The sequence below is a fragment of the Castor canadensis genome, chromosome 6 (genome assembly GCF_047511655.1).
Source record: "Castor canadensis chromosome 6, mCasCan1.hap1v2, whole genome shotgun sequence".
In the NCBI taxonomy this organism is placed as follows: domain Eukaryota; kingdom Metazoa; phylum Chordata; class Mammalia; order Rodentia; family Castoridae; genus Castor; species Castor canadensis.
Window position 1 is genome coordinate 77,770,931 of NC_133391.1, and position 25,505 is coordinate 77,796,435.

At 44.1% G+C, this 25,505-nt stretch overlaps 1 protein-coding gene across 20 annotated transcripts in view; it reads right to left on the reverse strand.

Moving 5' to 3' along the window:
* LOC109681333 (protocadherin gamma-C4) overlaps nt 1–25,505 on the reverse strand; it is a 182,840-nt gene that overhangs the window by 68,473 nt on the left and 88,862 nt on the right. Inside the window, exon 1 of one of the 20 annotated variants that reach the window (XM_020156033.2) lies at nt 21,921–24,984. The exons of 15 other annotated variants lie outside the window; for them this stretch is intronic. In XM_020156033.2, the coding sequence (XP_020011622.2) occupies nt 21,921–24,344 (2,424 nt within the window). In that variant the 5' untranslated portion in view covers nt 24,345–24,984. Of the gene's footprint in view, nt 1–4,269; nt 8,592–8,622; nt 13,459–13,512; nt 17,001–17,037; nt 21,566–21,920; nt 24,985–25,505 lie in introns of those variants that run through there. 4 more of the 20 variants (XM_074076797.1, XM_074076800.1, XM_074076817.1 and 1 more) reach the window with 4 other exon arrangements.

Consider the following 25,505-nt stretch of genomic DNA (forward strand, 5'->3'; position numbering starts at 1 on the left):
TCAGCTGAAGATAAGAAAGAAGCTTCTAAGAGGTTTTACAATAAAGAAATCTTGTGAATTGAGGTATTTATTTTGAAAATTTGACAATTTCCCTCACTGTTAGCTTTGTAAGACAGATCAGAAAGTTGGCTCTTAATAAGGGTTTGATATAGAGGGAAAGTACACATAAAATCCCTGGTTGTTTACTATGATTCTTTTGTAACAAATCACCTCCTAATTATTCAACTAAGACATCTTAATGAATAATTAGGTGTGTGAAATGCTTCAGAGATTTAATGATGAACTAAGTCATTATACTTGTATGCACTGATATTGCACATGGTAGATCTTTGTATGACTTCTCTAAGAGAAATTATGGTAGAGCCAACTTCTTTTCATATGGTTAGATTATTTTGTTTGAGTCAATGGTCTGCCCAATTACAATTTATTCATGTTTACCTGAACCAGAACCCTTCCCATATGGTATCCAGAAATGTCAGCCTCTACTTCTGTCATATGCTACCATTTGCCATCAATATTTTAAGAATATGTCCTACACAGTATACACTGTTAGGACAACTAGCAGTAACTTTCCACTAGGTGTGGTTTCCCAAAATGAACTCAAAGTGCAACATTCGAGAGTAACTGAGCTATAGACCCATTAGTTTGATCAGTATATCTTAACAACTATGTGTTTGCTTTGTTGGTATCTTATAAAAGGAGAAAGATGATATTCCACCAAAATTACTCAATCCACAATCAGAGCTACTCTGTCACATGTAACTGATAGTTACTCAAGAGTTACTCTGTTACGTGTAACTGAGAATATTGTGATATAGGCCAGTCATTGATCATTAGCCTTCCAATTCCTTGAAAAATGATCTACAAGTTCAAATAGTCTTAGCAAGGTTCTTATGCTGTTGCTGCTTCAATACCTCCTCTGAAAGAAAAGTGGTGGAAGAACAATTGCTGACAGATTACATTTCAATTTTCAGTGGAGTTGCAACTTTCAAGTTATAGCTGAACACTTTATTAGATGGAATGAATGCACATCCACCTGCCATAATACATGGGAAGACAAGCATAGTTTTCCCTTCCTTGCCATACTTTCATTGCTGGAACCAGAAGAAATGTAAACATTCAAACCCACTGCCCAGTTACTCTCAATAAAGTCAATAGTATCTTAATACTAAGAAGTCATCTGAAATATTCTAAAGCTACAATTGATATTTTGTACAGTCAAAAGCTTCAGTTCTCATGTGGCCAAAACAAAATAACTCCGACCTTCAGTGATCCATTTGTCAGTTAAATCACTCATGATCACATTGGAGTGAACTGCTCTTATAAAATATTAAGTTTCATAGGACCCTTGTTTAGAGTACACTATTCAGACAGAGAAAAAATAACACTCAAAACAAAATTGTCTTGTACAAATAATCTTTCTCCTATTGTTTATGGCCTGAAACTGTGGCTTCTCAATCAAGAATGTGTAGGTACTGAAGATTTTTAAATTAGCTTCACAAGATTTTAGAACAGATTTGTTTCTGCCCACAGGTTATTCCATTGTTCTATCCATTCATTATTACTTTTCCCAACAAAACGTCAAGTATGTTGACAATGAAATGAAAGCATGAATCATTTTTAAGTCAATCACCTGAAAATGGCTACTAGTGGGGCATCGGTGGCTCACGCCTGTTATCCTAGCTACTCAGGAGGCAAATAGCTTGGGAGACACTATCTCAAAAATACCCAACACAATAAAGGGCTGATGAAGTAGCTCAGGTGGTAGAGCACCTGCCTAGCAAGCAGGAGGCCCTGAGTTCAAACGGAGACAGAGAGAGAGAGCGAGAGAGAGAGAGAGAGGGAGAGGGAGAGAGAGAGAATAGCTACTGTCAATTAACTACAGTTGTGAACAAGATGATTTATGTATTATCCCTGGTTCCATCACAATCTTTCAAACTAGACCTTATTGTCCCTATTTTGCTGAAATTCAAAGAGGTGACCCAGTTAGGATGTTATCCAATTGCAAAACTGCCATCTTCTATGACCCTACATGTAAAACCCAGTATGCTGGTATTGAAAATCCTCAGAACACTTTCATTTGGCCATTCATTCATCATACAACTATTTAATGAAGGCTTTCTAGCTTAAACTGGGAGCACAGTTGAGATCACTGATTTTTGTGATACAGTCTAAGGGTCAGGACAGTTCATGCCTTAGCTTTTAATAATTTGTCTCTAAACCAAGTTAGTGAACAGAGATGGGCATAATTAGAACATGTTAGCTTAGCTTCTCAAATAATTTCTGTTTTCCAGTTACATCATTCACTTGGAGGAGCCCACCATGTGAGAAGCGACCAGGTGTAGACATTTTGATAGCTTCTATAATGCAATGGGCAGGGGTACACTACCTTTTACTTCTCTCAGTATTATACATAGAACGCTCCACTTAGTAAATTCTATTTGGAACTAATGTAAATACAAATTTTATATTCTTATATAGGTTCAAGTACTTCTTTTTAAAAACCACATCAGTAGAACTACACATCTATAGTTCCTTTTTTTGTCTTGGTTGTCAAGGACATGTGAACCTTAGTAGGAGCAACTGCTTCATTTTAGAAACATTTGATTACTTCTTTAAGTAGTTTCTAATGTCTTTTATAAGTCTAAGTTTTAAAACTATCATATTTTAGAATGTAAATAGGTAGCCAGACACAGGTGGCTCACACCTATAATCTTAGCTACTCAGGAAGCAGAGATCCGGAGAATCATGGTTCCAAACCAGCCCCAGTAAAAAAAAAAAAAAAAAACCTTCACAAAAAAGGGCTGGTGGAGTGGCTCAAGGTATAGGCCCTGAATTCAAACCCCAATACCGGGGGAAAAAAAAGTAGGTAGACAAAAAATAAAAGGAAAAATAATTTCAATATTATGTTTCCCTCTCCTTTACAGAATTCATCAAAAGAACCCAGGCAATGCTTTTTCAAGATTAATTCACTTTTACACCCAATTTCTGTTGAACATTACATCATAAATGTAAGATTCTCAGGAAACACTTAGTATCTACATTTTCCAGGAAAATTTCCATGTTTGTAACAGTTAAGGGAAATTTAATGTAAGAAGCAGAAGGAATTACTGCAGTTTCCTTAGTATCAAAACACACCTAAAACACATTACAAATTTTAAGTTATTTCTTGAAAGAATTCATCTGTGTAAATGATGAAAAATAAATGATCATTTTGCCACATTTGTGAATTCTGAATATTCCACAGCTTTCATTAATATCATCTGTGTAGGTAAAATGAGCAAAAGAAATGTCTAAGTATTATTTATTATATCTAATTCACACATATAATACTGAAATGTATAATAGAGGGGAAAATCTTTACAGTCTTCCTCTTGACAACACATACATTGTATATTTGAGAAAACTTCACATGTATAAGAAATAAATTCACCATATTTAGAATTTGAATGATTTAAAAACATGAAATAACTTAGGATACCAAGAAAGTATAAATGTATGTATCCTCAATAACCAGAAAGAGCTAGTGGACTGGCTTAAGTGGTAGAATGCCTGCCTAGCAAGCATGAGGCCCTAAGTTCAAATCCCAGTAGTACCACCAAAACCAAACCAAAGCAAAAAAATTGAAGCCTAATAATCAGAAAGAATGAATGTTCTTTGAAAGAAACAAAATGCATTTTATGAATTTGTCTCAAATGTAGTTAAAAGCCATTCGGTTGGGGCTCAGTGGTAGTGTGTTTAGCACACAGAGGTCTTGGATTTGATCCTTGGGGGGGGGTAGCCAGTCTATAAAAGCTTACTAAATTTCCATTTATACTTTCCATTGAACCAGTTCTGTTCTTCCCCCCTCTCCATGCTGAGGACTTCTTTCATGCATGGCTAGGCAAGAGCCATGACTACCACTGAGCTACATCCCCAGTCCCAGAAGCTGTCTTCTTAACAGATAAATTCCATGGATGCTTGGCACAAAACTGCAGCATGACCAAAAGGAAAAAAATTTAAAGCAGAAAATTAGAGTTGATAAACTAGAAAATCATATAGTATAGAGTATTTGTACAGTATTTGTAAATTGTATATTATATAGTATTAACGGTATAATATGTTTATGTATATAGTTGTAAGCAAGGCGTGAGGAAAGGTGATCGCACTGTTGATGGTCTGCTATGAACATAAATTTATTGATTTTACTAATTCCGAAGATGTTCAAATCATCTATACTAAGGGATATTTTGTTCCAGGTTCATAGAAGAGTATTTGATATGGACTCACCTGAATTAATGCATGATTGTCTTTAGAAAACCCTGAATCACCTGACAGCAAAAGAGGCTCGCTTTTCTCACAGCTCTCCTGGCTGATGAGAGTGTCCACATAGTTGGGCTGCGGGAAGATCAGGTGACTCTTCCGAGAATCCGCGGTGAGCGACACCTCATGGGAATAGGTCTGCAGGAAAGCGCGCACCCCGTCCACGCCCACAAAGTGAGAGGCGGGCGCGCCGGCCAATGCGTCTCCAGAAGCCTGGAGCAGGCGCGACACGTGCCAGCGCCGCAGCCTGAGCGCCACCAGCACGATGACAAAGGCCAGGAAGACACAGGAGACCGCGGCCACCGCCACCACCAGGTAGAGCGTGAGGTCTGAGGTTTCGGAGTTGGCGGTAGACTCTAGACTGCCCAGATCCGCCAGAACTTCGGGGATGCTGTCAGCTATGGCCACGGTGAGCGTGACTGTGGCCGAGAGAGGAGGCTGGCCATGGTCCTGTACAGCCACCACGAGGCTCTGCTTGAGGGCATCTCTGTCCAGCAGGGCCCTTGCTATGCTCACCTCACCTGTGTGCAGCCCCACGGAGAAGAGTCCTGGCTCGCTGGCCTTGAGTAGACAGTAGGACAGCCAGGCGTTCTGTCCTGAGTCTCTGTCCACTGCCACCACCTTGGTCACCAGATAACCAGGCTCTGCAGAGCGAGGTGCCAGTTCCACACCGGTGGAGCCATCTGTGGGGAAGGTGGGGTACAAGATCTGTGGGGTGTTGTCGTTCTGGTCCAGCACAAATAGGCTCAATGACACGTTGCTGCTGAGCTGTGGGTCTCCGCTGTCACTCGCTATCACTTGCAGCTGAAGGTCTCGGAACTGCTCATAGTCGAAGGAATGCAGTGCATACAGGACACCAGTTTCTGAGTTGATGGAGACATAAGAGGATACAGGCGCACCCTGGAGGATGTCCTCAGCCAGAGAGTACGTGATTTGGGCATTCTTGTCACAGTCCGGGTCATGGGCGGTCACAGAGGTAATTGAGGCGCCTCTGGGGTTATTCTCTGGGATATAGGCTGCATAAGAGGCCTGAGGGAAGGTGGGCGGGTTGTCGTTGGTGTCTGCTACACTCAGCGAGATAAGAGTTTCCGTTGACAGAGGCGGACTTCCCCGGTCAGTGGCGGTCACCGTGATGTTGTAGCTAGGAACTTGTTCCCTGTCTAAGACTGTGTCTGTAATTAAACTGTAGTAATTTCCGTAAGATTTATCTAATTTAAAGGGCATATTCCCTTGGATAAAACAGAATACCTGTCCATTTTCCCCAGAGTCTTGGTCATTTACATTTAAAAGGGCAATTAATGTCCCTCTCGGAGAGTTCTCCGGAATGGAGCTGGTGAGAGAGGTGACGACTACTTCAGGGGCATTGTCATTCAGGTCCAGAACTGTGACCAGGACTTTGGCCCGGGCAGAATATCCCGCGTTATCCGTTGCTTGCACTTCCATCTCGTAGAAACCTGACTCTTCGTGGTTCAACTCCCCTATGGTTGATATTGTCCCTAGATTACTATCCAGCTTGAAAATTTGGGCTGCCTTGTCGTCCACATACCGGAAGGAATACATCACTTCCGCATTGGCTCCTTCGTCTGGGTCGGTGGCGCTCACCCGGAGCAGCAGAGTGCCCACAGCCACGTTCTCCGGAACACTCACGCGGTACTCGGGCCGAGCAAACGCTGGGGCATTGTCGTTCACGTCAACCACCATCACGCGGATGCGCGCGGTGCTGGTACGGACCGGGTCGCCCGCATCCGAAGCGGTGAGGACAAGGTGGTGCTCCGGCTTTTCCTCGCGATCCAGCATGCGCTCCAGCACCAATTCCGGGTACTTGTTACCATCCGCTCCGTTTTGCACCTCCAGGGAGAAGTGAGTATTAGGGCTGAGCTCGTAGCTCTGGAGGGAGTTCTTCCCGATATCTGGGTCCCAGGCATGGGGAAGGGGGAACCGCATCCCGGTGGCTGCATGTTCACTCATTTTTATTTCTAACTCGCTTTCACGGAAGTAGGGAGCGTTGTCGTTAATGTCCCTCACTTCTACTTCCACTCCGTATATTTTCGGTTTGTCCTCCATCAGAATCTCCAGATTTAATTGACACTTGATGGCCCCCATACAGAGCTCCTCCCGGTCGATCCTGCCCGCGGTGACCAAGCTGCCGCCTCGCGGGTTGAGAGAGAAAAGCTGCGTCCTACCTCTGGAGACGATGCGGACTCCGCGCTCCGCCAGCTCCCGGGGCTCCAACCCCAGGTCCTTGGAGATGTTCCCCACGAAGGAGCCTTTGTCCAGCTCCTCTGGAACGGAGTAGCGGATCTGGGTGCACCCGGCTTCCCACAGGATCCCTAGGAAGATTCGCAGCAGGATCAGCCTTTTGCATTCCTGGTGTAGTTGCGCAGGGATCATTGTCACTTTCCTCGATGAAGTCAGGCTCAGCTCTTCAGACCCCAGAATCGGACAGTTTTGGGGAGGACGAGCTCCTCGGATCAGTTTCCTCACAGAGACGGTTTGTTTCAATCTGTCTCTAGGCGCGTGCAAGCCGAACAGGCTCCCTCTGCCTTTTTCTCCCGATTGGTGAACAGCGGCGCTCAGAGTCCTAACCAATTACTGCACAATCTTGAACTCCGGGATAGGATTTCTGGTGTTTTGGGTTTTTTTTTTTTTTTTTTTAAACCTCAAATAGCTCCACCTACTGTTCTTCAGATACAGGAACAGAGCCAACGAAACCAGTATTCGTTTTAGCAGAAACTTCAGTGAACTTCTTTTTGTCTAAAAATTTTCATACAGACCTATTTCCTCGAGTTATTTTGTGTAGTTTTCCGTATTTTCCGATTTTTCCAATGACATTTAAAGCAAATTTCAGGTTTCTATAAATAGTAATTTTAACTTTGTAACTAGTGCACCTGTTTTGAGATCATTTCACCCCCCCCAGCCACCTATTATGGGGGATTCGCTAGGAGTTTCCTGTTTTGAGTAATTTTAAAAATTCGGATTAAGCTATAATTTGGGGTAAAAGTTTTCAATAGATTTCTTGGATTTGTCTAAATAGAAGAACTACTTTAACAGCTAGATATTTAACACTGAAAATCAAAATTTTTATGATAATATGAAAACCCAAAAATGAAAAATTTGATTACACATTATCAGAATCATGTCTGGCAAGACTTCAAGTGAAGAAGATGTATTAACACTTTTAGAATAAATGAAAGCATTCCAACTTGCATTAACCGGAAATAATGATAGTACTCTGATAGTACTCTGCAATTTGATTAATGCATTGTATTTTAAAGAATGATCAGTGTTGAGAAAGACTGAAAGAGATCGAGAAGAAAGTTGATAATCCAAAGAATATGTGTTGTACACTTACCTTCTCCTGGGTAACTGGCCTGATTCTAATTACTGAGAATTATTTGTGATACAGTTGGAAGCATATCGAGTTTCATGAGTGTGAATATTTATATTCTGAGGATAAGCACATTTTGAACCTTGGGCCTCTCCAGTGCTAAGAAGGTACTGTACAAACGAGCAACACTTTAGCCCCTAGTAACTGTAAAACAAAACATCTTTAAAATTTGGAGGAACCAACAAGTGGCTGTGAAAAGAGGCCAGGCATGAAACTGTGATTCAAAGAATCCCTAATAAACATACCTTAATAGTATTATCAAATTATTATTATGTCAATATTTTAGAGGTACTGGGGCTTAAACTCAGGGCTTTGGGCACTCCACTATTTAAGCCACAGCTCCAGACCCCATGTCATTTTTTTTTTTGAGACAATGTCTTGCTGTGTAGCCCAAGCTGGCCTTTCACTTGCAATCCTTCTGTCTCAACCTCCCTAGTGCTGGGATTACAGAGGTTCATCACCATACCTAGACCATGTCATTATTTTCAAAAAGTCTGCTCTTATGCATTTCCTCTCATTAATTTATAATTAATAAAGAAAAACCCTGATACACTCCACAGACTGATCCCCCAAGAAACACCCAAAGAAAGAAAAAAATTACAATCCGATTAAAAATATATAAATGGCAGCATCATCATAATACTTCTGAGTGGTTTTGTTTTTTTTCAGTGTGTATAAAATAACTAAAATATTTTGAAATACTTGAAGGCTAATAGTGAAGTTATCGGACCACACAGAAAAGACAGGAAAATATTGAGAGCGAGCGAGCAAACTTGAAGCAATAGTAGATATAATCTATTCAAGATTTTCTTGACAAAATATTGGTTTAAAATTAAACCAAACCATTTGCAAATGGAAGACTCAAGGAAACTCACGTGAACAGAAGCAACAGAGTCAGAACTTATCTTGCTATTCTCCTCAGTGATACTTACTATCAAAGAAGCTTCGTTATAGAGATCTTGTGGGGGGACCATTTCTGGCATCATGGTGAGAAAATTAAACGTTTTTTGAGAATTGGAAGCAACGCACAGATTGTAGGAATAAGGCAAAGTTCCTTCGTTGTAGTTGAGAGAAACCCCTGGTCTAGTCTTAGAACAGATACCAAACTGAAAGCAGCCCCAGGAATCCCGAATGGAGGAGTGTCTCAGGTGAAGAGTAATGGCCAGAATCACAGCGAGGAGGAAGAGCATTGAGATCAAGGCCAAGGCCACTACTAGATAAAACTGCAGCTCGACTTGGGGATTACTGGGCTCTGGATGGTCGCCGAGCTCGGGCAGTGCCTCCTGTAGACTATCAGCGAATATCAAGTGCAGTGTGGCAGTAGCAGAAAGGGGTGGCTGTCCGCCATCACGCACCGCGATCAGAAGTCGCTGGCGAGTCGCATCTCGGTCGCCCAAGACACGAGCCATGCGCACTTCGCCCGTGCGCAGCCCCAGGCTGAAGAGCCCGGGATCGCTGGCCTGCTGCACGTGGTAGGACAGCCAGGCATTATGTCCCGAGTCAGCATCTACCGCCACAACTTTGGTGACCAAGTAGCCAGGCTCCGCGGTACGTGGCACCATATCAAAGAGCGCAGAGCCATCAGGTTCCAGCGCAGGATACAGCACCCTTGGCGCGTTGTCATTGCGGTCCCCCACCATCACGCGCAGGCTCACGTTGGCGCTGAGCGCGGGTGAGCCCTGGTCGCGGGCCTGCAGTGTCAGCTGGAAAGAGCGAAGCTGCTCGTGGTCGAAGGCGCGCTGCGCGAACACCACCCCGCTGTGCGCGCCCACGGACACGTAGGAGGACAGCGCCCTTGGCTCCAGGTCACTGGCTATGATGGAATAGAAGATATGGCCATTGGGCCCCAGATCCGGGTCTCTGGCGCTGACTTGTGCAATGGAAGCACCTGGAGGGTTGTTCTCAGCCACGTGGACTATATAGGCGGCCTGTTGGAAAACCGGAGGGTTGTCGTTGACATCGCTGATGTGTAGGGTGATGGTTGTGCTGGAGGAAAGAGGCGGCTTGCCTCTGTCGGTGGCTGTGATTGTGACATTGTACTCTGAGGTCTGTTCCCGGTCCAGGATCCCATCTGTTACAAGCTTGTAGTAATTATTGGAGGATGGTACAATTCTAAAAGGAGCTTCTTCTTTTATGAGGCATGTGACCTCCCCATTTTCTTCGGAATCTTTATCATGTGTTTTGAACAGAGCAATCACCCTTCCCAGTTCTGCGTCCTCGGGTATGGAACTGGACACTGAAGTAAAAACCACTTCTGGGATGTTGTCGTTCTCGTCTAGAATTTCTAGTATAATTTTACATTCAGTGGTCATGCCTCCACCATCCTTGGCTTCCATGCTCATGGTATAACTGCTCCTGCTTTCAAAGTCTATAGGGCCTTTGGATTTAATTTCTCCATTTTGATGGTCTAGCATAAACTTATTTCCAATATCATCTCCTAGCGATTTGAAGGAGTAGGTGATCTCTGCATTGATGCCCTCGTCCTGGTCAGTAGCTGTCACCTTTAGCACAGAGGTGCCTGGAGGCAAGTTCTCTCTGAGGCTGACTTTGTACATATCCTCGCTGAACACTGGGGGGTTATCATTGGCATCCGTGACCTTGATTTGAATTTGAGTGGTGCCAGTTAGGACAGGGTCTCCCCCATCTGCTGCTGTCAGGACCAAGACATGAGAATTCTGTTTTTCCCTGTCCAAAGGCTTCTCCAACACTAATTCTGGAGCATTCTTTTCTTCAACCTTGTCCATCACCATCAGAGAGAAATGCTCATTAGAGCTGAGCTGGTAACTCTGGAGAGAGTAAGGTCCAACATCTGCATCTATAGCAGATTCCAGGCCAAATCGAGTGCCTGGAATTGCAAGTTCATTGACTTGTAAAACAATGCTATTTTGGTTGAAATGAGGTGGATTATCATTTATATCTTCTATCACCACGCTTATGTGAAAAACATTTAGAGGATTTTCTGCTACAATCTCTAAGGGTAACACACACACAGTGGTTTGGGGGCAGAGCAACTCCCGATCGATTCTGTCATTCACAAGTATGTTTCCGTTCTCAGTGTTCACAGTAAAGTATTGTTTCTCAGCGCTAACTCGGAGGTTTCGAGTCAGTAAATCCCTCACATGCAGCCCCAGGTCCTCAGCGAGGTTCCCCACCACTGAGTCCTTGGCCATTTCTTCCGGAATAGAATAGCGGATCTGCTCTGAGGGCCCCACACAGAACAAAGGCAGCAAGAAGAGAAAGAGTACTTGCCGCCACGGGATCCGGCTCCTTTGCTTCGTCATGTACCTCATCCTTTAGCGTCCTTGCAGCTTCCGATGTTAAGAAAAGGTGCTTCACGAACTGGTTTTAAAATATTTACTTCCACCTTGTAGAAAACCCAGTGCTCCCAGTTTGAGGGTATTCCAATCCCTAATCAGATTTGCCAGACAGAAAACTCAAATACGAGCCACTCTCCTTTCAGCTTTGCTTCTGTAAGCACAGAGTATAACCAGGTTGATCCTGGGATCCAACTCTTGCAGCGAATTGGCCAACAGCGGCACTCGGAGTCTGTTTAGGAAACTGCAACCAGAAGCCTTTGCAAACTCAATGGCATTCGGTATTTTGACAGAAATGTTGGACTGTTTTAGGAACTGGGCAGTTTATAAGCTTTTAATTTATCTATTTTCCAGTGTTTACTACCAAAGAAAGTTCCTTAGGGATGGACTCCTATAGTACAGCCATTAACCTAGTAATGAAAGGTTAAATTTTTGTCTTTTTCTAATCAGAGGAAATGCACACAATGGAAGAACCAAGCAAAGTGTTCTCTCCAGGAAAGATCACGTGGAAAAATAGCTCCACCAAGTGGTATGGGAAAATTGTGACAGCCGTGAAATGAGACCCAGGGTTATCTTCAATCTGATATGCAGATAATTTTCCTTCTCGTTTTATCAGAGGAGGAACACTTAAAGCTATATCAGGCATACTCAGAATGAAGAAATCTTCCTCATTACTTAGAAACTTTCCAAAAGGATTATTAAGGATTTACACTTTTATCATAAACAGAATATAAAGGTATTATAGCCTACTAGGTTGCTGTAAGAATTTCATGACATGAAATGGGAAGGGCATCTTATTTTTATCCTTTTGCATGTTACACCCTTGCAGAACCTTATCACTATCTCCAACTCAAAATAATCTTAATATCAGGTTTCAAAGCCAACCTTCCCTTTTTGTTCTCCAAAATACTGATTACTAGCTAACTAGTTTAGATCATGCTATAAAATACAGAACAGACTCTCTCTCCAAGCTGAATACCGCATATTCTTTTTATTAATCAAATCCCAGTTCAAGTAAAATGCCTTGTTTTTTTGATGAGTTTAGACTTTCATAAAATGCTTCAACCCTTTTCTTGACTTCGAAACAAATTTAGGCAGCTGTCAGAAGTCTTTCCTGTACCTGACTTTTTTTTGTCCAAGCTCCAGACAATTTATAATTAATTATATTAAGGTCTACTCCTAAATGGGAATCATAAACTTGAAAGAGACTGTTAATGTGTAAGTAACTGGAAATGATTCTTATGATCAGATACCAAAGAGAAGCCTCCTTTTCTTGGTTTTCACAGACCTTGTTCCAGATAACATGCAAGTCAATAGACAACTATAACAAGTTTCTAAATACTGTAATCAAGTATATTTGTAGGTAATATAAAATGCACTATGAAAGAACAGAAGATTCTTTGACTCAGATTTCTAGATAGACTGAAAATGAATAAAAAACACCTACTGGAATACCAGCTAAATCAGTGTTTTTGGGGAGGATGCTGGATTGAACTGAGGGCCTGTGCATGCTAAGCACATGCTCTACCAGTGAACCATATACATCCTTATTCCTTAATCAGTCTCTTGTGAAGTCTAAAAACCTACCCCTTATCTTATATTCACAAACTATTCTGTACGAATAAACAGAAAAGTGTAAGCATCTTTAGCAGAATTGAAAAGAACTTTTTGAGAAGCACTGAATCAAACTTATTTCTATTTAAAAAACTTCTATATGGATGTTAAAGTAAAAAAAAAAGGAAACAACAGTAGTTGAACAACTCAATTATGTCTTCAGAACAATCAAATGACTTCACTTCTGTAGTAATAGAAAAGATACCTGGCTCTTAAGATAAAAAAGCACTCTAAAATTCCTCTTTCAAGGAAGACCCATAATTAAAGCCTAGTCAACATGTCTGTTTTTGATAGGATGAAGCAATGGAACAAGCTGAAATAGTCAACAGGATCAAAATGTATTATCAGCCACAAAAAGCAAAATAGTATTGTTTCATGCTCAGAAAAAACATTTTATGTGTAAGTATATGTGTATATAGACAGATAAATGAGAAAGAGCTAGAGAGAGTAGGCTATTGAATCAACAAGGTTAATTTTGAACAACAGAAGCAATAGCAAATAATGGTAGAATATAACCATAAATCAGAGGAGATGCTGAGAAATTGAAATAAAAAATGTTTAGGAGTCATTACCTTGAATCATTAAGTTTACATTGATAGCCACCAACAGAAATAGAAAAATAATACTAAAATTGAACTTACTACAAAGCAAGCCAAGATAGTTGAAATGGCCCTTTGAAATTTAAAGAAAATATGCTCGGAATGAAAAAAAAAAAAAGACTTTCAGAAAACCTATCCGAAAAACGATAATAATCTGATGAAAGGTAAAGTACACATGTATTGTTCTAAGTATGTATGAACTAACAATGCCCGCCCCAAATCAGCTCAGCAAAAATCCCTTTAAAAGACTTGTGCTAGGACAGCAATAGTTGGGAGACAGAGAAGTAAGTCCTACCTGATTATCTGTCGGGTCACATTTGCCTAAAATGTTAGCTGAGTCTTCAGCTATCAGGAGAGGCTCGCTTTTCTCACAGCTCTCCTGACTGATGAGCGTGTCAGCATAGTTGGGCTGTGGAAAGATCAGGTGACTCTTCCGCGAATCCGAGGTGAGGCAAACCTCATGGGAATAGGTCTGCAGGAAAGCGCGCACCCCATCCACGCCCACAAAGTTGTTAGTTGTCACACCTGCTAACCCACCCGCAGCCTGGAGCAGGCGCGATGAATGCCAACGCCGAAGTCTGAGAGCCAGGAGCACGATGACAAAGAGGAGGAAGACGCAGGAGACCGCCGTGATGGCCACAACTAAGTAGAGCGTGAGGCCTGACTCATTAGGGCTGGCAGGAGATTCCAGATTGCCCAGGTCCGCCAGGACGTCTGGGATGCTGTCCGCCACTGCCACAGTGAGCGTGATGGTGGCTGAGAGGGGAGGTTGTCCGTGGTCTTGCACAGCCACCACGAGGCTCTGCTTGAGGGCATCTCTGTCCAGCAGGGTTCGTGCAGTGCGCACCTCACCCGTGTGCAGCCCCACAGAGAACAGCCCTGGTTCGCTGGTCTTGAGCAGGCGGTAGGACAGCCAGGCATTCTGTCCTGAGTCTCTATCCACTGCCACCACTTTGGTCACCAGATAACCAGGCTCTACAGAGCGGGGTGCCAGCTCCACACCAGTGGATCCATCAGTGGGGAGGGCCGGGTACAGGATCTCTGGGGTGTTGTCATTTTGATCCAGGATGAAAAGGGTTAGTGAAACATTGCTGGTGAGTGGTGGGTCCCCACTGTCATGCGCAGTCACTCCCAGATGTAGGTTTTGAAACTGCTCATAGTCGAAGGATTGCAGAGCATATAAGACCCCGGTGTCTGAATTGATAGATACATAAGAGGACAGAGGTGCCCCCTGGATCATGTCTTCTGTCAGGGAGTAAGTGACCTGGGCATTATCTTTGCTATCCTGGTCCAGAGCAGTCACTGAAAAGATAGAGGCTCCTCTGGGGTTGTTTTCAGGAATGTAGGCAGAATAAGAGGCCTGGGTGAAAACTGGGGGATTATCATTGTCATCTGCCACATTCAACAACAGGTGAATTTCTGTAGACAAGGGTGGATTTCCCTGGTCTTTGGCTGTCAGTGTTATATTGTAGCTCTCGACCTGCTCTCTGTCCAGCTCGCTGTTTGTTACCAACTTATAATAATTTCCATAAGTCTTCTCTAATTTAAAAGGAAGATTGTCAGGAATGAAACAGAAGACCTGACCATTTTCTCCAGAATCTTGATCCTGCACGTTTAGAAGAGCAATTACTGTACCTGGAGGAGAGTTTTCCAGCACTGAGGTAATAGAAGAGGTGATAGTTATTTCTGGAGCATTGTCATTCACATCCACAATTGTAATCAACATCTTAGCGGTGGTGGAAAGACCGCCACCATCTTGGCCTTGAATTTCCATGTCATAGAGTCTGTATTTTTCAAAATCCAGAGGACTTTGTACTAGAACTTCTCCAGTTTGAGGATTCAACTGGAACATTTCAGAAGCTTTATTTTCTACATTCCGGAATGAATACATCACTTCCCCATTGGTCCCCTCATCTGGATCCGTTGCGTTTACTACAAGAACCCGCGTTCCAGAGCTGAGGTTTTCGGGAACACTCGCTCGATACACAGACTGTGTAAATTTTGGGATGTGGTCATTTACATCGAGGACCACCACGCGAATGGGAACACTGCCCTTGAGGATAGGATCTCCTCCATCTAAGGCAGTGAGGATGAGAAGGTGAGACGCCTCTTTCTCCCGGTCCAGGCCTCCCTCCAGCACTAGCTCCGGATTCTTGATTCCATCAGTTCCGCCTCGCACTTGCAAAGAAAAGTAACTATTAGGGCTAAGCTGGTAGCTGTGGAGAGAGTTGACCCCCACATCTGGATCCCTAGCGTTCGGGAGAGGAAATCGCGATCCAGGAGAGGCGTGCTCACTGACTTTTATCTCTACATCCTCTTCCCGGAAGCCGGGGGCGTTGTCATTAATATCCATTATTTCTACCTCCACCCCATAAATCTTCAGGGTATCCTCCACAAGAATCTCCATATTTAAAAAGCAGGAGGACACCTTCTCACAGAGCTCCTCCCGATCTATCCTACCCGCGGTGACCAAGCTGCCGCCTCCTGGATTCAGATCGAAAAGCTGCGTTTTTCCTTTGGAGACGATACGGACTCCGCGCTCCGCCAGCTCCCGGGGCTCCAGCCCCAGGTCCTTGGAAATGTTGCCCACGAAGTAGCCTTTTTCTGTCTCTTCTCGCACAGAGTATCGGATCTGCCCAGTCCCAAACTCTCGCAGTGTCCCCAGGAAAATGAAAAGCAGGATCAGCCCGCTGCGGTCCAGGCGCTGTGGCGGATTCGCCATGGCAGGGTCTGAGCCGATACTCCGTGTTGTCTTGAGCCGATTTGTTCTCAATAAGCCTATGTATCAGTGAGGTTCCAGGCCTTCAGCATCCAAAATATATTAGAAAGCGAAATAAAGTGCTTTTGTTTTCAGCACCAGTATGTGTGAGTATTCATCTCATTCTGCTTTGTGTAATAGAGGTTGCAGAGGGACTCAATACCTCGCGATCTCCCATTCCCTTATTGGTGAACAGCGGCGCCTAGAGCCCAATCTTATTGTTGCAACCACTAAGAAAAACTGGTAAATTGGCTCCAGAAGAAATTATTACTTACCCTTTGTCGTGAATCACACATATACGTAAATCTAAAAAATCTCAATACTTATTAAGTGTGATATTGAAACTTTACCAGGATCACTTATGAAAGGAGCGATTATTAAAAGGGCTTGCTTAATTTTAAAAAATTAAAGAATACTTCTGGAACTGAAAACTTGAAGGTTCGACTTGGTTTTAATTGATTTTTACTGACTGAAGAGAGCTGGCATTTGTGGATGTGGAAGCAGAATGGTCCAGACAAGATCATCAGGTAGGATACATAACTATAATTCTTACCATTTTCAAATGAGTAAAATAAAGACAAAATGTTTGATAAAACTTGAATAGCTTTAAGATTGTCTTTTACACATGACAATAAAAATATAATTGCATTTCGTATCCTTGACTAAAAGATATTTTAATGAAAATTTCACCTGAGAATTCGTGTGTATGTGTGTGTGTGGGGGGGTGTGTTTTGCAGGAGATGGAACCCAGACCTTGACCTTGAGCATGCTAAACACTATACACTACCACTGAACTATGCCCTCAGCCCTCAAGGTTTTTATTTTAAAATGTCTTTGTATAGTAGGAGGATTGATGCATTGCAATTTGTGTGTGTACGTGGTGCTACGAAAGAACTCAGGGCTTCTCCCAAGCAAGGCAACCACTCTTACAAAACTAATATTTTAACAGGTTTAAAGGTTTGACCTAGATTAATCCTAGAATCTTTATAAAAAGATTACCTGAAATCTTAAAATTTAAAATAACATACATTGGCATATTGGAATATAAAAAGCATTAAATACCTGGTTAAACGCCTTGTCTGCTTCAACACTAGGAGTTAAAATGCTAGCCAATAGAGCTGAAGAGTTATCTTTGTTGAGAATATCTTGCGTGACTGGACAATCATCAATAGATGTAAGAAAATTAAATTCTGCATTAGTTTGAGTCCCCGGTACGCACAAATTATATGCATAGGGCAACGTTCCCTCACTGTAGTTGGGAAGCACTGGTCCAGACTTGGATGTGAAAACCGATCCATAGCAGCCCTTGGCTGCGGAGCTGGAAGACTGACGCAAGCGCAGAGCAATGGCCAGAATCACTGCGAGGAGGAAAAGCACTGAGATCAAAGCCAAGGCCACAACCAGGTAAAACTGCAACTCAGCCTGGGGGTCAGAAGGAATAGGATGATCACTGAGGTCCGGTAGCGCCTCTTGCAGGCTGTCAGCAAAGACTAGAAGCAGCGTGGCTGTAGCAGAGAGAGGCGGTTGTCCACCATCACGCACCGCGATCAGAAGGCGCTGGCGAGTTGCATCTCGGTCGCCCAAGGCACGAGCCATGCGAACCTCGCCAGTGCGGAGTCCCAGGCTGAAAAGCCCGGAATCGCTGGCCTGCAGCACGTGGTAGGACAGCCAGGCATTGTGTCCCGAGTCAGCGTCCACTGCCACCACTTTGGTGATCAGGTAGCCCGGCTGCGCGGCGCGTGGCACTGTGTCGAAGAGCGCGGAGCCATCAGGCTCCAACGAGGGGTACAGCACCCTAGGCGCGTTGTCATTGCGGTCGTCCACCATCAAGCGCAGGCTCACGTTGGTGCTGAGCGCGGGGGAGCCCTGGTCGCGGGCCTGCAGCGTCAGCAGGAAAGAGCGAAGCTGCTCGTGGTCAAAGGCTCGCTGAGCGAACACCACCCCGCTGTGCGCGCCCACGGACACGTAGGATGACAGCGCCCTTGGCTCCAGGTCACTGGCTATGATGGAGTAGGAGACTTGGCCATTGGGTCCGAGATCTGGATCCCACGCTGCGATCTGGGTTATGGAGGCACCGGGCTGGTTGTTTTCTAGTACGTGGACCAGGTAGGAAGACTGGTGGAAAACAGGCGCGTTGTCGTTGACGTCGGTGATGTGCAATGTGATGGTTGTGCTGGAGGAGAGGGGCGACAAACCCCTGTCGGTCGCTGTGATAGTAATATTGTACTCTGGAGTCTGTTCCCGGTCCAATGTCTTATCTGTTACTAGCTTGTAGTAATTATTGGAAGAAGAATGAATCTTAAATGGACTGTCATTACTTAAACTACACGCGACTTCTGCGTTTTCCCCAGAATCTCGGTCCCGTGTTTTGAAAAGGGCCACAACCATTCCAGAAGGGGAGTTCTCCAAAATCTGATCAGAAAGAGAAGTGATGATTATTTCTGGGCTGTTGTCGTTTTCGTCTAGAACTTTTATAATTACTTTACACTGGGAGGAGAGAGATCCTCTGTCCTTTACTTCTACATCTAAAGTGTATCTTTCTACTTCTTCAAAGTCCAAGGGCTGTTGAGTTAAGATGCTTCCTGTAACAGAATTTAGAGAGAACACGTGCTGGGCTTTGTCAGGTGCACCAACGAAGGAGTAGGTGAATTCTGCATTGATGCCTTCATCCTGGTCTGTGGCGCTCACTCGTAGGACGGAGGTGCCTGGGGGCACGTTTTCGCGAAGACTGACTCTGTACACGTCCTGGCTAAACACTGGGGGGTTATCGTTGGCATCCACCACTAGGATTCTGATCTGAGTGGTACCGCTTAGTGGCGGGTCCCCACCGTCTAAGGCTGTCAGCACCAAGTGGTGAGAGCTCTGTGTTTCTCGGTCCAGCGTCTTCTGCAATATCAATTCTGGATATTTGCCACGATCAGGATTGTCTTTCAATACCAATGAGAAATACTCATTAGGACTTAGCTGGTATTTGCTCAGTGAATTCATACCAATATCGGGGTCTTTTGCAGACTCAAGAATTGTTCCCATCCCCGGGTTGACAGATTCACTTATTTCTAAGCTTATTTCATCTTTATGGAATTGAGGTGCATGGTCATTAATATCCTCAATCATCACAACGATATGAAAAATATTTAAAGGGTTTTCCACCACGGCTTCCAACTGCAACTCACATCTTCTTCTCGTTTTGCATATCTGCTCGCGGTCTATACGGTCCTTCACAAGTAAGTCCCCGCTGTCCGCGTCCACGCTGAAGTGCAGCTTCTCTGCGCTAACTCGCAGCTTCCGAGCCGCCACATCCAGCACGCTGAGCCCTAAGTCCTTGGCGAGGTTCCCCACCACCGAACCCCTGGGCAGCTCCTCGGGAATGGAGTAGCGGATGGGCTCGCAGAGCGCGGGATAGAACAAAGGCAGCAGGAAGGGCAACAGTACCTGGCCGCGGCGGGTGCGGGGCCTCTGCGCGCAGCTCCCTCCCATGGCTCGCTCCCTGGCTCGCTGGCTCGCTCGGGTTTTCACCGGGTCGCCGCCTTCAGGGTTGGAGACAGTGCGGTCTACCGCAGCGGAAGAGCATTCGGGTCCAGGATCAGCGCAGCCCAGTGTCGGGGCTGGAAACCCTTGTGTGTGGCCTCTGTGAGTGAGCGGGTTTCCTTCTGCGTGTGGTGGTGGCTGCGCAGGAAATTCCAGACTAGAGGCTGAGGGATCCCGGGCGTAGGCGCTTGCTCTGCACTGGCCGACAGCGGCGCCCAGAGGCTCCATGTGGAACTGCAGTATGACTTTTCTATCTTTGGGGATTTTTTTTTTTAAGTACACATTGACAGCCAAAATATTCGAATCTTATTTCTGAGTGATTCCGTTTTCATCATGGAACATTTTTCATAAAAACTATTGTATATTTTCATATGCCAAGTTTTACATCGACTTTGAATAGGTAAAAGTATTTCCTTCAATTTAAAAAGGCATAAAGGGATATAAAGTGAAGGTCCACAGGTGTTCTACCCCATGGGCCACTGCTATCCAAATCTTCCATTCAAAGGAAGTCACCATTTCTCCTTTAAGAGTAATTATTTACGGAGAGGGAAGTATCAAAGATAAGAACTTTGTCTTCAGCCATATGCTATATTCAGTTAGAAAGTAATAACCCTTCTGTCCATATTTAGGTAGTGCTATGAGACTTTCCCTACTCAGACAATCATCATGATATTCTGTATTGCTTTTTAAATGACTATATTCACAAACATTTGCTTATAATAGCTACAATGTCAAAAGAGTGCTTTATAAACCTGTGTTTTCCAATAATTATTTGAGATGTAAACATAATTTTGACTGTCATAGACAAATTTTTTTTTTTTTGGCAGTACTGGGGCTTGAACTCAGGGCCTTCACATTGAGCCACTCCACCAGCTCTATTTTTGTGAGGGGTTTTTCAATATAGGGTCTCAGGGAACTATTTGCCCGTGCTGACTTGGAATCACAATCCTCCATCACTGCAGTGAGCCACCCGCGCCTGGCATCATAGACAGAAATTTAATGACGATCATACCCTTCCAGCGCATGCTCACCTTACAGACCTACAATTAATCAAATGCTGATTGACAGGAAAGACTCATGGTCTCCTAAGTTTTTGAATACACTGTAGAGCACTTTGTGACCTTATGTTACCAAGTTGAGTAGAGTGTTAATAACAAATCAAAAGATCTAACCAAAAACATCACTACCACTGCCACTGGTCATCAGCGAACTAAATGTCCACATTAATACCTCCACTGATGATTTGGTTAGAGTTTTGTGTGCTTCCTTCCTTATATTCTGATCTCCTGCAGAGCTGGCATTCTTTTTTCACTCTGAGTTTGAGTTTCAATTTCAACATCTCCAGAGTTTCAGGTGGGCTTTTCCTTCCTCTACATTAAGGAGCTTGTGAAGTATTTTTTGCCATTCATCTCTTACCCCTCTTCTTGGGAACAGGCACAAATCTATTTCTCTTCCCAATCCATACTTATTTTTAACCCTAAGTGATTGGAGTATTTAATTTTTAAAAGACAAAGAGAACAGAATCCCAAATCTCCTCAATTTAACCTTGTGGTGTAGAGTCTTTTGAATCCTTGTTGAGCAAGGAGTCAAATTAAAAAGGCGTATCTTCCATGCTGCAGTATGAAATTAGATAATCATATGTAAAAAAGAAGCTGCAGAGTTTATAGGTATTATTACAACTGGAAAAGTGTAAGCACATATTGTTATGAATTGTTAAGTGAGTAATAATGAAAAATTTAAATTTCTAGGAAGTGTATTCAATTACAAAGCACAGTTTGGAAAAATCAATTGCTAAGGCACATTGCACATCTCCTTGGAAAGAACAGCAGTGAGCAACCTTGGGCTTAGGGTGTGTTTCCAGCAAGGCTAACGCATTTGTTTCTGACAGTTACCTATTTTTATCAGACCTACCTTGGAAAGAAGTAGTCAGGTTGTCCAAAGGGCTAGAGCTTTAGCATATAACCACATAGGAGAAAATACAAATCCGCAGATACTTTTGTATGAAAAGTGTCTCTTAGGAGGGTCGACCGAGTGACTTAAGTGGTAGAGCGCTTGCGAAGAGCAAGGCCCTGACTGTACCCACCCCTCCGCATACTGCCTCCCCTCCCCCCCACAAGAAGCTCTCTTAGGAATTGTCAGTACTGTACTCAACAACACTACGTAATAAAAAGGTTCTGCAAAGCTAATTATAACAACCTTATCACAATAAACTTTCATTAGAACTAGGGCAATTTTATCAGAAAGGTTTTTAAAAGTCAGCCTTAATCACCAAATTCTACTCTTCAATGTTTTAGCAAGAGGTGTCACTGAAACTGAGAAAAAAGTGATTTTAAATACAGATTTAAATTTTCCATGACCATACCGCAAACCTAAAGATAAAGCTACTTGTTTAAAGAAAAAGCAAAAATGGAACTCACTGGAGCCAAACGAGGATCTTCTAAAGGAAACTTCGAATCATCTAACAAAGACAAAGGATCCTTGTTCTCACAGCTCTCCTGGCTGATGAGAGTGTCCGCATAGTTGGGCTGCGGGAAGATCAGGTGACTCTTCCGAGAGTCCGCGGTGAGCGACACCTCATGGGAATAGGTCTGCAGGAAAGCGCGCACCCCGTCCACGCCCACAAAGTGAGAGGCGGGCGCGCCGGCCAATGCGTCTCCAGAAGCCTGGAGCAGGCGCGACACGTGCCAGCGCCGCAGCCTGAGCGCCAGCAGCACGATGATAAAGGCGAGAAAGACACAGGAGACCACAGCCACCGCCACTACCAGGTAGAGCGTGAGGTCTGAATCCTCAGGATCGGCGGGGGTCTTGATGCTGCCCAGGTCTGCCAGGACTTGAGGAATGCTGTCAGCCACCGCGATGGTGAGTGTGATGGTGGCTGAGAGAGGGGGGTGGCCGTGGTCTTGCACAGCCACTAGTAGACTCTGCTTGAGAGCATCTCTGTCTAGCAGGGACCTTGCTGTTCGCACCTCACCTGTGTGCAGACCCACTGTGAAGAGCCCAGGCTCACTGGCCTTGAGCAGGCGGTAGGACAGCCATGCGTTTTGTCCTGAGTCTCTGTCCACTGCCACCACTTTGGTCACCAGGTATCCAGGCTCTGCAGAGCGGGGAGCCAGCTCCAGGCCAGTTGAGCCATCTGTGGGGAGGGCGGGGTACAAGATCTCTGGGGTGTTGTCGTTCTGATCCAATACGAACAGGGTCAGAGACACGTTACTGCTGAGGGGAGGGTTCCCGCTGTCGCTGGCAGTCACCTGCATCTGCATTTGACGCAACTGCTCATAGTCGAAAGATCGGAGTGCGTACAGGATGCCAGTGTCTGAATTGATTGATACGTAGGAGGATAATGGTGCTCCCTGGATGGTATCTTCAGCCAGAGAGTAAATAACCTGGGCATTCTCTTTGCTATCTGGATCGAGGGCTGTAACTAGGAAGATGGAGGCACCCCTGGCGTTGTTCTCTGGGATATAGGTAATGTAGGAGTTGTGGGAGAAGGTGGGTGGGTTGTCATTGATATCTGACACCTGCAGGGTGAAGTGAGTTTCCGTTGATAGAGGGGGATTTCCACCATCTGTGGCTGTTATTGTGATGTTGTAAGAAGAAACCTGTTCCCTGTCAAGGGCTCTGTGTGTCACCAGTCTATAATAACTGTCAATGGACTTTTCTAACTTAAATGGTAAACTCCCTGAGATGGAACAAGTTACTGCTCCATTCTGCCCAGCGTCTAAATCGTGCACATTTAATAGGGCTATGACAGTTCCCAGAGGTGAATTTTCCGCCACTGGACTAAAGAGAGACGTGATGGTCACCTCTGGGCTGTTGTCATTTACATCTTCTACTGTAATCATTACCTTTGCAGTTGCAAGATATGCTCCTCCATCTTCTGCTTGTATTTCTAATTCATAGAAACCTGTTTCTTCATAATCTAGATTTTCGGATATTTTTATTTCCCCAGTATTTTTGTTTAGTTGGAATTTCAACAGTTGCTTGTCAAGTAATTTTCGGAATGAATAGGTCACTTCTCCATTGGCTCCTTCATCCTTGTCGGTGGCAATGACCGTTAGCAGTTGAGTGCCTATAGGTAAGTTCTCCGGGACATTCACTCGGTATTCAGGCAGGGTGAAGATTGGTGCATTGTCATTTGCATCGAAGACTGTCACAGTGATGAGGACAGTACCAGATAGGGACGGGTTACCCCCGTCAGAGGCGGTGAGAACCAGGTGATGAACGGACTCTTCCTCGCGATCTAGGGCACGCTCCAGCACCAGCTCGGGGTATTTGACGCCACTGGCGCCGCTCTGAACTTCTAGGGAGAAGTGCTTATTCGGACTAAGCTGGTAGCTCTGTAGGGAGTTCACGCCCACATCCGGATCAATAGCTTCCGGGAGAGGAAAACGCATCCCTGGAGCGACGTTTTCATTAATTTTAACGTCTAGATTTTCTGCTTGGAATTTTGGGGCATTATCATTGACATCAGTTACTTCTATTTCTATCCCGAAAAGTTTCACCCGATCTTCTACAAGGATGTTAAAACTCACCAGACACCGCGGCCTCTGAGCGCAGAGCTCCTCCCGGTCGATCCTGCCCGCGGTGACCAAGCTGCCGCCTCGCGGGTTGAGAGAGAAAAGCTGCGTCCTACCTCTGGAGACGATGCGGACTCCGCGCTCCGCCAGCTCCCGGGGCTCCAACCCCAGGTCCTTGGAGATGTTCCCCACGAAGGAGCCTTTGTCCAGCTCCTCTGGAACGGAGTAGCGGATCTGCCGGGCTCTGGATTCCCAGGGCATCCACAGGAAAAGGCTGAAGACAACCAGTTTGGTGCAGTCGGGGAAACTGCTTGGAGCGGCCATTGTTTTCTGGTCACGGAATTCTCCCCAAATCTTCCCTGGACACGTTATGTATTTCAACTGGTTCCTTTTTCTTTCTGTGGCTGCAGGAGGAATTCTCTGTAGCTTGAGCACCTTAAATTCCGGTATAAGTTTCGTAGCAGCCCAGAAGCCGATTTGGAGGAACTGTGGGGCTTTGTGCAGTTGGAGTCCTGATCAGCAGGACTGAGCTCTCGCTGCATTTCTTTCCTAGTAGGTGAACAGCGGCGCTCAGAGTCCTAAGAAGTTACTGCACCCACTACAGAGGATCCTAGCAAGGCAACTATCTCTGTTGGATTATTTCAGTTTACTTAATTCTCTGATCACATTTTTTTTTTTGGTGGGAGGACATCGCGCAAGCTAGACAAGAGCTCCAACACTGAGCTACATCCGTACCCCTGCCCAGCTCATATCTTTAATCAACCCCTATTTGTAGGTTTCCTACTGGAGAGTGAGATAAAGTGGAATGAAAATACTATAACACATCAAATGATAATGTTTGGCACACTTTCCTAACAGGAATGTACCCACTTTAAAACATAAATAATGCTTATGTCTTACGAGATTCTAGCTATATTCAGAAGTCTTACAGTTTTATTTGAAATTGTGATTTAAATGGTCTACATCATTTAGTATACATTCGTATAGACTTTTTATACTCCTTATGACATAATTCATTTTAAAAGGTTTTTTATTTTAGATTTATTTGTTTAGCTTAAAATTGTGCTAGATTGTTGAAATATTCTATTCTAGAATAGTTTTATTGAGGCTTAATGAATCTTTTTGAAAAATAAATCTTTTCTTAATAGGCATATATTATTGAGAAGTTAATAGAACCTATTTAAATGAATTAAGCAGGCAATTACAAACTAAAAGGAACATATACCATGGTTGTTTACTAAAATGTGTTGTATGAGAAATATCTACAAGCATTTCAAGCACCAAAAAAAATTTAGAAGCAAAGATTTGTGATGTTAGTTTTTCGTTTCGTCCCTCGCCCCTTGCTAGGCAAGCACTCTACCACTGAGCTACATCTCCAACATTGATGGAGGGTTTTTAACAAATAATTTTTTATGTCAAATGATCAATTTCATATTGGCATTGATGACACTATAATCTCTTCTCTTAGGCAGTATGTATGGAAGC